The 14045-nt window shown below is 45.1% G+C and overlaps 1 protein-coding gene across 1 annotated transcript; it reads left to right on the top strand.

Moving 5' to 3' along the window:
* The first annotated feature begins 259 nt into the window (after positions 1-259).
* LOC124966109 (WD repeat-containing protein 87-like) lies at positions 260-13744 on the top strand. Its single transcript, XM_047527183.1, is given in 24 exon segments — positions 260-334; positions 1415-1582; positions 1951-4835; positions 5656-5921; positions 6293-7594; positions 7664-7912; positions 7915-8217; positions 8220-8426; positions 8429-8475; positions 8477-8636; positions 8639-8892; positions 8894-9005; positions 9008-9379; positions 9382-9476; positions 9479-9526; positions 9529-9796; positions 9799-10168; positions 10340-10425; positions 12159-12758; positions 12761-12847; positions 12850-13193; positions 13195-13330; positions 13333-13386; positions 13389-13744. Coding segments are annotated over 24 exon segments (8844 nt in total).
* The last annotated feature ends 301 nt before the right edge of the window (positions 13745-14045 follow it).

Here is a 14045-nt window from a genome sequence, read left to right as displayed (position 1 = left end):
TCCTCTCCAAGAGTCAGTTTTTTCATCTGCAAAATGGGACAATACCTACCCCACTGAAGCATACTGAGGATTAAATGAGAAACTTTGTCTTGTGCATAGTTTCTGACATTCACAAGGTGTACAAGAAACCTGATGATGGGTTTTTTTGCCTTCTGATTCCTGGTTCCTCAAAAAGTAACTGTGGTTAAAAAGCCCTCTTTTGGATTCCCACAGATTTTTAAACAATGATCCTGAAGAGGACCAGAGGGAAATCAAAGTTATGTCGTCCCCCCGACTCATTCCCACTTGGGAGAATTTTAAATACGTTGTAAATGACTTCATAGAAGAAAACAAGGTAATGTATCTGTAGGGCATAAACATGCTATTGGTTGGCCTCTATCTTAACAGTAATAAGCACTTCAGAAGAGTCATAGACTGTTCATGAAAGCAAGAAGTGAACAGAGTAGGCCATCAAGAGAGGTGTTACCTTAAGAGGAAGTGAGCCATCAATTTCTAATGAGTTTACAGACCTCTTAAAAGGAAATTTTGACATGGGAAGTGACTACTTTGAAGCATTGTCAGAGGAACCAACCCCTCTGGAAAGAGAGATTTCCTAAAAGGGAGAAAGTGCCAGGAAGAACATTTGTCAATCTTGGTTTGCTATTGCTGGCTTTGTACAGATGGATCCCAGGTGCACATTTCACAGCCCATGTTCTATCACTACGGGACAATACATATCATGTATGGGCTGTTCCTCTGCCAAATTTAAAGGCCAGATAGGGTGTCCTAAAAAGTTGTATTTTTAAGATTTAATAACTTAGAGCTGCTCTTATTTTTGTAATACTGTACTATTACACATGGCTATAAGGTAATGTACTAACTTGGATAATTTTTTAGATATTATGTCTTTAATGACACAAGTACCTTTGTGAGGACAGGTGTAGCTAATTTCATGTTGGGAAGAACATAGTTTTGCCCTGTGCTCACACTATAAAATATGCTCACACAGGACCTGGAGGGGTCTTGTTCCCTCACTTGTTGGGAGACCACTTTACATTCTTGCAAAGTGAAGATGTCCTCTAAGTGTTAAGATGTACACATGTGGATGTAACAGGAGTTAGGAGGGGCAGGATATATGATTTGGGGAATTGACTTGTGATTTTTTTTTTTTTTTTTTTGCAGTGCTGAGGATTAAATCCAGACCACTCTATCACTGAACTACATCCCCAGCCCTTTTTTATTTTTAATTTTGAGACACGGTCTCACTAGGTTGCCTGGACTGGACTAAAACTTGCAATCCTTCTGCCTCAGTCTTTCTAGTCCCTAGGATTATGGGACTGTGCCAACATGCCTAGCCAACTGTGACTTTTGTGACTATTTATTTAGTGCATGTGTGCCCTGGTCTCTTTGTTAATGCCATGTCTCTCCCCCACAGGCTTTAGGTGAACCAGAGAATGACATAGTTGTGCTGAGTGACCGGTCCCAGATACTGTTTAAAGAATCTCGCTTTCCTCAAAATATGCCACTCATATGCCACTACTTCACTGATGCCTACTTCTTTGCCTCCCTCTCTTGGATGACATCCTACACAAAAGAAATACAGGTAAAACTGAGTTTCTTATCCTTCTTAGTGTATTCTTTAAGGGACCATGCCCATATAGCTCTCAACCCAGGATGACAAAGGAAGATATACCCCTTGAATGTGATCAGATCCATGATTCCCCTCTCATTCTTCCTGCAATTAGTCTCCAAGCTAAGTAAACTTTTGCGGTCCTCTAAAGAGGTTAAGTATAGGAAAAGGAGCCCAAGCTTCCCAACTCTTCCTAGTTTCAGCTACCGTCACCATGCGGTAAAATCACTGGAGACTTCCAATTCCTCCTTAGCAAAAAGAACAGGGAAAAGTAGCTGAATATCAGGCCCTTTCCTCCTCTACTATTGTTTCTATGCAGTTTCCATCTTATTCTCTTCTAGGCTGTAGTGTGGATGAAGAGCAAATCTGAGGACACGGTTGAGAAAAGAACATTCTCCATGACTGAGCGACTGCCACCCATTCAGTCAATGGTCCACACAGGTTCCTTTCACATCCTCGTGGCCTACTGTGGTGATCTGCTCCTGCGGCTTTTTGGGGACCACTTTCGGGCATTTAAGCCACTAGGCGTAGTGCCCTGCCGCTTCAATATCAACTGCCTCTGCTATGATCCAGAAATGAAAATGCTTCTGTCTGGCATCCTGGGGGCAGTGGTCACCTGGGTCATTGAGCGAAGTGGCAAGGGCCTCCAAATAGCCAACATGTTTTCCATGCCTGGTGATGAGGTTGTCCAGGACATAATGCTGAATGGCCCAAATGGCTCCCTCCTAGCTCTGTGTGAGACAGTAGTGAGGGTCTTTGAGCGCCAGGGTCAAGGCCAGCTGGGAGAGGCGAAGAAGTTCATATCCAGCAGTGGCTCCTCTATCACCTGCTGCTTCACCTGTATTGATCAGGGCTTTCTCTATGCTGGAGACAAGAGTGGGGAAATCCAAGTATGGAGCCTCACTCGAAGCCATCCCCTCCACAGTTTCAAGGCCCATTCCTCATTAGTCGTATGTATCCGCAGCCGGCCAGAGGCCCACACCCTGCTAACAGCTGGCAAAGAAGGTGCAATCAAGGAGTGGAACCTGACTTCAGGGAACCTGCTTCGGCGACTAGAACTTGGTGAGGAGCTATACTGCCTCCAGTTTATTGATGATACTACTTTCTTCTGCCAAACTACCTATAGTTTTTCATTGCGCCGTCTGCCCTACTTCTATACCCTCTTCAATGTCTGTGGTTCTACTCCCCAGCAGGTGCGTCGAATCTGCTGCGGAGAAAACTGGTTCCGAATTCTGGTCACTACAGAGGATGGCCTATTGCGCTTTGTGTCCCCACTAACAGGGGAGCTTCTGGTTCTCACCTGGCCCTTCTCAATTCTGGACCATGCTGTGGATTGGGCCTATGATCCAAGAAAAGAGGAGCTCTTTGTGGCAACAGGTGGCTCAGAGGTGCTGGTGTTCGACACAACCCGCTGCCCTTGCCCAGCTAAGTATCTCATAGGCACATCACCAGATTCTTATGACTTTGTACAATGCCTGGCTTATGGGCATTTCCACCTGGGGCGAGGGCTAGAAGGACTGATATTCTCTGGGCACCAGAGTGGTATGATAAGAGTGCTCTCCCAGCACAGCTGTGCCCGAATAGAGAAATTAGTGCATTTGGGGGCTGTACTGGCACTTTCTACAATGTCTGGAGGGATTCTTGGTAGCCGAGAAAACTCTTTGCTCTGTTCCTACGGAATGGATGACTATGTACACCTGTCAGAAGCTGTGTTTACTGAGATCAGAGTACAACTGCAGCCTGTTGCCAGCATTCTCAGCAGCTGTCACCTAAAACACCTGATACTCTTGCCTAAGACTGTGGGTGCCATCACAGACGCCAACTGCCTGCGTCTCTGGAAGTTCCATGATTTTATGTCTGCTGTGTCACAGGAAAGTTCAAAGTTCATTGAGACTTTGCCTCTGCACCAATGTACCATCACATCCTTTGATGTCTGCTTGCCCTTGAGTCTTTTTGTCACAGGTGGCATTGATGGCTCTGTCCGAATATGGGACTTTCATGGTAGACTCATAGCCATGCTGGACTCATCGCTGCACTTTGGCCCACTCTGCTTTGCTAATGACCGGGGCGACCTGCTCGTGACTTTCAACCAGAGTCTGTATCTGGTGTCTTGCTTAAAACTGCTTCCCCCCTCCGTGCTATCCCGCCTTTCCTTTATGACTATGACAGATGAAGTGCTAGAAGTCCCTAAGCCTTTTATACCAGGCTTTTTCTTCTCCTTTGAGACCATGTTTGTGCCCAAGTATATCTACTGTGGTCATGGAAAACAGGAATTAGTAGGTCTGGAGACTCTTGTCAATAAGCGGGCCATTGCCTTTGACAACTCTGTGCCACATGTCATAGAAGAAGATACAGATGGGGGCCCTATATTACTGGGTACTTCCACACATGATGCTTTGGAAAAGATGGGAACTGACGGGACAGAGATGAACAAACCTCACCATACCCAATATGTGGTTCCTCCCCAATTACAGCTAACTAGCTGGGATGGACTTAACCCCTATCAGATATTGCGATGCTACTTTGGTCATGGGCGGAAATGGTTCCTTGCCCCTGATTGCTACATCCCCAACTCAGTGATCCGTGCTCGTCTTTGGCCAGAGGGAAGTCCAATATTCTTACAGTGCAATCTGCACTCACCCCAGCGGGAACTGAAATGGGACAAGTCCGAACCATTCTCCTTTTGGCATGGCAAAGTAAGAGCTCTAAGTGATCTAGGAGAATTTGCAGAGGAGGATGATGAGAGCCTCATAAAATCAAGACTAGGCAAGGATGTAAACTACAGTTTCCTTACAGATGCAGCAAACCGCAGTTGGCTGGGAAGAAAAATGAGTGAAATGAATGAAATAGCTGTTAGTAGCCTGATTGAGACAATCCTCGGTATTATGATCCGTGCTGTTCCACTGAAGTACCAAAGCTGCATTGGTGCACTAGGGCAGATATTTGCCTCTTATCAGGTGTCTCCATCCCTGCGCTCTGAGACAGCCCATCGTCTGCTGGATGATACAACCAATTCTAACCCATTGATCCGAGAATTAGCCTGGGAAGGGTTGAAGCGTCTAGGAATGATTACTCATCTCTTTGCCTTGCCTCTGGCTCAAGGATTAATGGATAAGGACCAAAGAGTGAGGAGTAAGGCACTGCTGCTCATGGCTGAGACTGGAATCCACTCTAAGACCTCACTCTTAAACTTGATCCAGAAAAGAGAAACTTACAGAGATATGCAGTAAGTTTTTTGTGCCTTCCTCAATTATTTACTACTACTAATACTATTTGCAGTCTGGGAGTTGAACCCAGGAACACTGATCTAATCTCCAGCCCTTTTTATTTTATTTTGAGATGAGGTCTTACTAAATTACTAAAGCTGGTCTCAAACCTGTGATCCTCCTGCCTCAGCCTCCCAAGTTGCTGGGATTATAGATGTGCACCACCACACCTAGCTCTTTCCTCAATTCTTTACCACCTGCTAATTTTATTTTCCCCTTTTCCGATTTCCCATTCCCTTTCATTGCTAGTTTCCTCATCCCTGTTTATTAGCTCTCCCTGATCTCTCTTTTCTTTCATAACCTTTTTCTATTCCTAGACTATTCTTCATGATCCCCCAACTGCTCATTTATTTCTCCTTTTTAAAAATTTTTTGATTAGTTTTGATGGACCTTTATTTTATTTACTCATTTATATTTGGTGTTGAGACTCAAACCCAGTGCCTCACACATGCTAGGCAAGTGCTCTACCACTGAGCCACAACCCCAGCCCCTCGTTCTCCTTTTCTTTGCCTATTTCTATCTTCTGTCCTCTATTCCCTTCAAGTTTCACTTTCCATTCTTTCCCCCTCCTGCTAGAACCCTCATACAGTCTCCTCCAGTCATGGCCATCTTGGCTTCCTGGACTTTAATCTTTCTTTTTGGCCTTCATTTACCTCTACCTGTGCTATCTCTGTGGTTACTTTGCCAAGCCCCCTGCCTGTACCACAGCAGTTCTTTCCTTCCCATTCTCCCTCTTATTCTTGATTCAGTAAAGTCCTTCCTCTCCTTTGACTTTCATAGGCAAGAAATGGTTGGGGAGGAATCCCTGGATCATCTTCTGGGGATGCGACCCACAGACCTCCAAATTCTTCACACTCAAGTGGAGCAGCGACTAAATGAAAACCTGACCTTGGCAAAAGGAGATAAAAAGCCTGATTTTTCTCTGGATGTCTCAAAGGTTTCCGAACATCTATACCCTCCCACACAACGTCCCTCATTTTCTGAAGAGTATGAACTCAAGCACAGCAAAGGCCCAAAACGAAGCCGAGCAGCAGGCAGAAAGCAAAGTATGTACAGGGTGATCTGCTCCATGTCTCAGGGTCTCTAAGAGGCAGGGTAGTTAGGACTATGATGGGTCCAAGAGATACTAGGTGGGAAAAGAGAGAAATGGAAAGACCTTGTCACAGAAGAGAATTCTCTTTGGAATAATCCACCCAAATCCAGGAAGGCTCCAAGGCCTATCTCTCTACAATTGTGAAGTATGCTGAGAATACAGCAAGGAGAATGCTTTTTTTTCTTTTTTCTTTTTTTTTCCTTTAAAGCCCTCTCTCTTGCTACCTCTTCTATGGGAGTTCCTCTTAGCTCACATTAGATTTGGGAAGAGTTTCATTTAGCCTCCCATGCTTTACTTACCTCCATCTCCTGACTTTCCTTGCAGCCCGAAAGTTGTTGCGAAGTCTCAGAAGGATAAAAGAGGGAGAGTCTAAACAGATAAGCATAGAGCCAGTTCCTGTAGAGGGTGAAAGTGAAGAGGTACCAGTTGAGATGGAGGACACAGTTTCCAAGTCATCAACTGTCAGTTTAATAAAAGGCTCAAAAGATGCTGAACAATCAGATAAAGATTCCTCAAAGGAACATATTGCTCTGACCCTGAAGATGCTGAAGAAATTACATGGCAAAAAAGGCAAGAAAGCAACAGCTCAGAAACCCACAAAAGTGCTCAAGAAAAAAAGAAAAGAAACTGAAGATTTCATCGAGGAACCTCCAGTTCCTGTAGTGGAAGAACCAGTTATAAGAAAAGTTAAACCCTCTGGGCGGGGTGCTTCTGGAGTACCTGGCCACAGGGTTATCCCTGGAGATATCTCATCATGGCGGGATGACTTGTGTCGTCTTATGACTCTGAGGATATCTGGTTCCCAAACAAAAATGTCAGAAGATCTAAACAAGGAGCTAGTGACGGTGGCTCGGGAGATGCTGGTGGATCGGCAACCCAGCTGGGAACTCTTTCAGAAGATCTGCCCAGTGCTGAAGAAAGAAAGCGAGGAAGTGCTTGAGGACACTGACTGGGATGTAGTCTGGCCAGAGGAAAAAACAATTTTTATCCATGAAGAAGCAATTAGAGAGGACATGGTGATTGGGGGTGAGAAAGAGATATCAGAGGGGCAAGAGCAAGAGAGAAAGGAAGAAAAGGATATGCAAGGCTTGGAAGAAGTGATAACAAAAAAAGGCAAAAAAAAGAAAGTTTTATTTTTAGAATCAGGTGATCAACTCAAGGGAAAACTAAAATCAAAGAAAGAAGAAAAGAAATCCTCTAAGAAGTTATCTAGGCCAGAAAGGACAGTAAGTCAGGAAGAAAGGAAAGTAGGTAAAAAAGAGAGGGAAATGATCAAGGAAGAGAGGGATGTGAGTAAGGAAGGGAGGAAAACATCCAAACCAAAAGAGGAAGTGGTTGAGCCAGAAGAAAAAACAGATAAGGCTGAGAGAAAGCTAACGTGGCAGGCATGGAAGAAGTCCTGGGATCAGTGGAAACAGGCCTCCGATGAAACGAAGATATCCTGGGATGAATGGAAGCAAGAATGGGACAGAAGCCATCTTCAGGAAGAGGAGGATGAAGAGGAGGATGAAGAGGAGGAAGAAGAGGAACCATACCCAGATGAGGAAACACAGAAGGGGGAGAAGAAGAAGCGGACATGGGATGAGTGGAGACAGATCTGGGAAAAAATGTCATCCAAATCCAAGGGTGAGAAAGAACTGACTCTGGAGGAAGAAGCATCCCAGGAGTCTGAAGAAGAAGAAAAGCCAGTCACAGAAAAGCAGAGAGAGATCTGGGAAAAAATGTCATCCAAATCCAAGGGTGAGAAAGAACTGACTCTGGAGGAAGAAGTGTCCCAGGAGTCTGAAGAAGAAGAAAAGCCAGTCACAGAAAAGCAGAGACAGATCTGGGAAGAACAGAAACAAGCCAGGATAAAGAGGAAACAAGCCAAAGCAGAAAGAAAACGAGCCAAACAAGAGAGGAAACTAGCACAGGAAGAAGAGAAACTTGCACAAGAAGAGAGAAAACTGCTCAGGAAGAGAGAAAACTGGCCCAAGAATATGTGAAAATGTTCCTGAGAGATGGGAAAATGGCCCAGGGAGAGAGGATATTTGCCCATAAAGAGGAACAACTGGCTGAAAGAGAGGAGAAGCTACACCAGGAAGCAGAGCAAGTAGCCCAGCAAAAGAAGAAACTGGCCAAGAAATCAGAGAAAATAGCTCAGGAAGAGGAGAAGCTAGCCAAGAAAGGAGAGAGAATAGCTGATATAAAAAATGCCTTGGACCAGAAAGCAGAAATACTAACTCAGAAGGAGCAAAGTCTAGGAGAGCAAGAAAGGAGCTGGCCAAAGAACTGAAGGGACTAGCATGGGACATGGAGGAACTGGCTAGGAAAGAAGGTGCACTGAATGAGGAAGAAGAGAGACTTGTTGAAGAAAAGGAGGAACTGGCTCAGGATGAGGAGACACTGGCCTTGCAAGAGGAGAATCTGGTTAAGGAAGAGGAGAAGCTGGCCAAGGAAGAAGAGCTGCTGATCCAGGAGAGGAGAAGTTGGCCCAGGACAAGGAAAAAATGCCTGAGAAAGAGGAAAAGACTGGCCCAGAGAAGGGAGAAACTGATGGAGAACAAAGAGAAACTGGTTCAGGAATGGAAAACACTGACCCATAACAAGGATGAACTTGAACAGAATAAGATGAGACTGGCCCAGAAAGAGGAGAATCTGGCTGAAGAAAAGAAGAAGTTAGCTCAGGAAATGAAAAATTGACTCAGAAACAAGATAATTTCCTCCATATTAAAGAAAAACTCGCCCAGGGGAGAGAGCAATTAGCTCAGTTAAAGAGTAAACTGGATGTGTACAAGGAGAAACTAGTTCAGGGAGAGAAGAGGTTGAAACAGGAGCAGGAGGCAGTGGCCCAGAAGAAGGAAAGACTGGCTGCTGTAGAGAAGAAACTGATTCAAACAGAAGCAATTCTGGGTGAAAACCAGGGGAAATTAGCCCAGGAAAAGATTGCAACTGGCTGTGGAGAAGGCGTCAATGTTCCAAGAGAAGAAATTGCTCAAAGAAGAGCAGGATATTGCTAAGGAGGAAAAGGCATTGAACACAGAAATGCAGAAGGTGGCCCAGAGAAGACGAGGTTGAATGAGACACAAATTCTCTCCATGGAGGGAAGGACTCAAGAAATCCCCAAACAGGCAAAACTGACTAAGCATGAGATGGCACTAATTAAGAAGAAACTGTCACTGGAGGAGAAGATACTAGTCTATGAAGATAGGATGCTGGCTACAGAGAAAAGGGACATTGCCAAAGAAAAACTGGAATATACTGGAGGGCAGAGACTATATGTCCAAGAGGAAAGGAAGTTAGCCAAAGCATTAAGGAAGGAAAGTAAGGCTATTTCCAAGCAACCAAGAAAAGTCAGCAGAATCTTAAAGGTTCTTCAAAAACTTATCCATGATGAAAGGGATTTAACCCAGGAAAAAATAAAGTTGACAAAATTAAGAGGTCACTCTTTGTTAAGGAGAACATGTTGACCATGGAACAGAACAAACTTGATAGCAAACAGTGGGATTTTTCTAAGGAACATGAAGAAGAATGACCACAGATGAGAAGAAACTGGCTAAGAAACAGAGGAAAACTGGCCAAGGAAATGAGGAAAAGTGATAAAACTAGAGAAAAGAGTGGCTGAGGAAGAAAGAAGATTGGCCAGAGAACATAGAGAAGTCACACAGGCTGAAGAGAGGGAAGGAATAATAGAGGAAATAAAAGAGGCAACTCCATTTCCTAAACAAGAGGGGAGAAAAAGAAAACAGTTGAAGGGAGTTGTTACCCCAAAGGGAAAGTTTTATGGTCAAACAGATGAGGTGGAAAGTGAAAAGAAATTTTCTAAAGAAATAGAAAACCTATTAGATGAGTAGAACAAAAGAGTTCATCTGGGGAGGAGGAGGAAGAGGAAGAGAAAGAGGAAGAAGGGGAAGAGAGTGAAGAGGAGGAGGAGGAGGAGGAGGAGGAAGAAGAGGAGGAAGAGGAAGAAGAAGAGGAAGAAGAAGGGGAAGAAGAAGACAGAAGGGGAAGGAGAAGGAGTAGGTGTAGGAGTAGAAGAAGGAGAAAAAGAAGAGAAGCAGCTAAGGAAGTGGAGGAGATGGAGGAGGAGGTGGAGGAGATGGAGGAGGAGGAGGAGGAGATGGAGGAGGAGGAGAAGAAGGAGGAGGTGGAGAAGGTGGAGGACGAGGAGGAGAAAGAAGAAAAGAGGGATGAGAAGAAAAGAAGAAAAAGAAAAAGAAGGTGATACAGGAGGAGGAAGAAGGGTTGAGGAGAAGGAAGAAAGAATGAGTGTGGAAGAAAGGAAAAGTTTGAGTGGGACAGAAGAGGTGGAAAAAGAGAGATTACTGGGAGAAGTGGTCAAGAAAAAAGAGATTTTAAAAAGAGACCTACTACTTAAGTTACAAAAGAAAGAGGGAAGGAACTACTAGGAAGGAAAATGATCCTTTCTGTTGTAAAAGGTATCCCTCCAGAAAAAGGCCAGTGCTATAAAACTGGATGTTCTCAAAAGCCCTTCCAGGGAAAGCATCTCAGAAGCTCTGGAGATGGGAGGGAGAAGATACCAGCAACACTGTTGGAAAAACAGATATCCTTGGGAGAAGAGGCCACAAGCCCTTCCAAGGAAAGCATCTCGGTAGCTCTGAAGATGGGAGAGAAGATACCAGCACAGTTGGAAAACAGATATCCTTGGGAGAAGAGGCCACAAGCCCTTCCAAGGAAAGCATCTCGGTAGCTCTGAAGATGGGAGAGAAGATACCAGCACAGTTGGAAAAACCGATATCCTTGGGAGAAGAGCCACAAGCCCTTCCAAGGAAAGCATCTCGGTAGCTCTGAAGATGGGAGAGAAGATACCCAGCACAGTTGGAAAAAACAGATATCCTTGGGAGAAGAGACCACAAGCCCTTCCAAGGAAAGCATTTTAGTAGCTTGAAGATGGGAGGAGAAGATACCAGCACAGTTGGAAAAACAGATATCCTTGGGAGAAGAGGCCACAAGCCCTTCCAAGGAAAGCATCTCAGTAGCTCTGAAGATGGGAGAGAAGATACCAGCACAGTTGGAAAAACAGATATCCTTGGGAGAAGAGGCCACAAGCCCTTCCAAGGAAAGCATCTCGGTAGCTCTGAAGATGGGAGAGAAGATACCAGCACAGTTGGAAAAACAGATATCCTTGGGAGAAAGACCACAAGCCCTTCCAAGGAAAGCATCTCGGTTAGCTCTGAAGATGGGAGAGAAGATACCAGCACAGTTGGAAAAACAGATATCCTTGGGAGAAGAGACCACAAGCCCTTCCAAGGAAAGCATCTCGGTAGCTCTGAAGATGGGAGAGAAGATACCAGCACAGTTGGAAAAAACAGATATCCTTGGGAGAAGAGACCACAAGCCCTTCCAAGGAAAGCATCTCGGTAGCTCTGAAGATGGGAGAGAAGATACCAGCACAGTTGGAAAAACAGATATCCTTGGGAGAAGAGATCACAAGCCCTTCCAAGGAAAGCATCTCGGTAGCTCTGAAGATGGGAGAGAAGATACCAGCACGGTTGGAAAAAACAGATATCCTTGGGAGAAGAGACCCCAAGCCCTTCCAAGAAAAGCATCTTGGTAGCTCTGAAGATGGGAGAGAAGATACCAGCACAGTTGGAAAAACAGATATCCTTGGGAGAAGAGACCACAAGCCCTTCCAAGAAAAGCATCTGGTAGCTCTGAAGATGGGAGAGAAGATACCAGCACGGTTGGAAAAACAGATATCCTTGGGAGAAGAGACCACAAGCCCTTCCAAGAAAAGCATCTTGGTAGCTCTGAAGATGGGAGAGAGATACCAGCACAGTTGGAAAAACAGATATCCTTGGGAGAAGAGGCCACAAGCCCTTCCAAGAAAAGCATCTCGGTAGCTCTGAAGATGGGAGAGAAGATACCAGCACAGTTGGAAAAACAGATATCCTTGGGAGAAGAGACCACAAGCCCTTCCAAGAAAAGCATTTTAGTAGCTCTGAAGATGGGAGAGAAGATACCAGCACAGTTGGAAAAACAGATATCCTTGGGAGAAGAGACCACAAGCCCTTCCAAGAAAAGCATCTCGGTAGCTCTGAAGATGGGAGAGAAGATACCAGCACAGTTGGAAAAACAGATATCCTTGGGAGAAGAGACCACAAGCCCTTCCAAGAAAGCATTTTAGTAGCTCTGAAGATGGGAGAGAAGATACCAGCACAGTTGGAAAAACAGATATCCTTGGGAGAAGAGGCCACAAGTCCTTCCAAGGAAAGCATCTCGGTAGCTCTGAAGATGGGAGAGAAGATACCAGCACAGTTGGAAAAACAGATATCCTTGGGAGAAGAGGCCACAGTACTCAAGACATCTAGAACATTCCCAAAGATGGATAAAGAAAAAGAACTGTTACCAATATATAAGCCCACATCGCTACCTGTTTTAGATTCAATTTTGGAGTCCCAAGAGCGGGACTACATGTTTAAGGGACCCACGGGAGCTCAAAACGCAAAACTACTACGTACCAAGTGGAAGTGGTTTTTGCAACGTCATCCATCTCTCATTGGACAGACTAAGGTACGGTTCTCTCTCTCTCAAGTCCTGGCAGAGAAATATCCAGAGGCCAGCCTCTCAGATGTCGAGTGGCTCCACCATGTCCTAGAACGGATGGAAGCAGGAGAAGAGCTTTCCAGGGATAGTTTCCACAGACTATGTCAGCTCCTCAAAGACCTCACCTCAAAGGGAGACTTAGAATGGCTGCACCGGGCAAAACTTGAAGCCATTGCATACTATCACAAGCAGGCCCTGGAATCACGAGGCACAGGGACCTCAAAATCCAGTTGGGAGTTCATGAGTCAAAACGCCTGAAAGTGATTCCTCCAATAAAAGGGAAGGAAAAGCAGAGTCTGCTAGAACCTTTGGCTGTTCCCACCCCAGAGTCCCCATAGTTACCAAGAGGTTACCAGACCCAAAGGCTACAAACTGGCATCTTCTAGGAGAGCCTTACAGAAGTCAACGAATACAGCGGTTATCAGATGCTCTCAAAGAGATGGAGACAAGACACTTTTATCCTGCCGAAGAGACATTTCAGAGGTGCTCATACTTCTGTGGACAACAAACCCTGGCACTAATGTTTCAAAAGGACTTATGGAATTTTAAGGGTAAGGGCAGGTTTCCCAAATTACCCAAGTTGGAGAAGGAGACACAACCCATTTCAAAAAAAAAAGAGGAGGTACCTCCATGGGAGACATTTGTAGCCCTGTACCATGTCTTGCGGATGCTACAGCAGCAAATATGCCAATGATACCACCGCATGGATGGAACAGTTCCACCAGCTCATGGACCTGTACCAGCTTAAGTCCCCCCGAATCCAGAGGCTGCTACAAGAGCTGCTTCTGAGAGAGGAACCTCAATCCCAAGAGATCGTCGACAAGAGGCCCTGAAGGCCATGGATCTAGTGCCCTGGGAGCGGTTGTTCTGTTGCTGGTTTGTGGGGGCTCTCACACCCCAAGAAGCCCTCTGAAGTTCCAGGGTGTAATACCCCTCCCTGGACAGAATAATGTGCGTACTCTCCTTTCCATAGGCATTGCCCAGTATGGAATCTTAGAACTTGCCTGGAAGAGCCTGCCCCAGGCTGATACTCACTCACCAAGGACTCACTCTACATCATTGCTCCCACTCTCTGATTCAGGATGGGGCTGGATTGCAGAACTTTTCATTCTCAGCTGGAGAAATGCCTGGTCATTAGTATGTGGACCCTCATTGCTAGGGGCCCACAAAGATTTTAGAATCAGATCAAAGCCTTTTCCAACCCAGATGTGGAAACCAGTTTCTATATGAGGAATAAGAGGAGATTCTTGTTTGCCACAAGTGGTTTGATGTGTTTCCTTTCCTCCAAGCTTTGTTTCTCTAGGAAGGTACTCCTAAAAATGGGAAACCTCAAAATCCAGTGGTGCTCACTCTGTGTAGTCCTGGAGGCAGAAGAGTCTGTCCTTGTCCTTTCCATCTTCCTGGCCTTCACCATCTTCCTCCAAAACTATATGATGGAAAGCACCTGTCACAAAAACTAATGTATTTTTTGTATTAACATAAGAAGTACTGATGCGGCTCAGTGGTAGATCACTTGCCTCATCCGTGTGAG

The sequence above is a fragment of the Sciurus carolinensis genome, chromosome 16 (assembly GCF_902686445.1).
Source record: "Sciurus carolinensis chromosome 16, mSciCar1.2, whole genome shotgun sequence".
Taxonomy (NCBI): Eukaryota; Metazoa; Chordata; class Mammalia; order Rodentia; family Sciuridae; genus Sciurus; species Sciurus carolinensis.
This window is presented reverse-complemented; position numbering and strand designations above follow the sequence as displayed.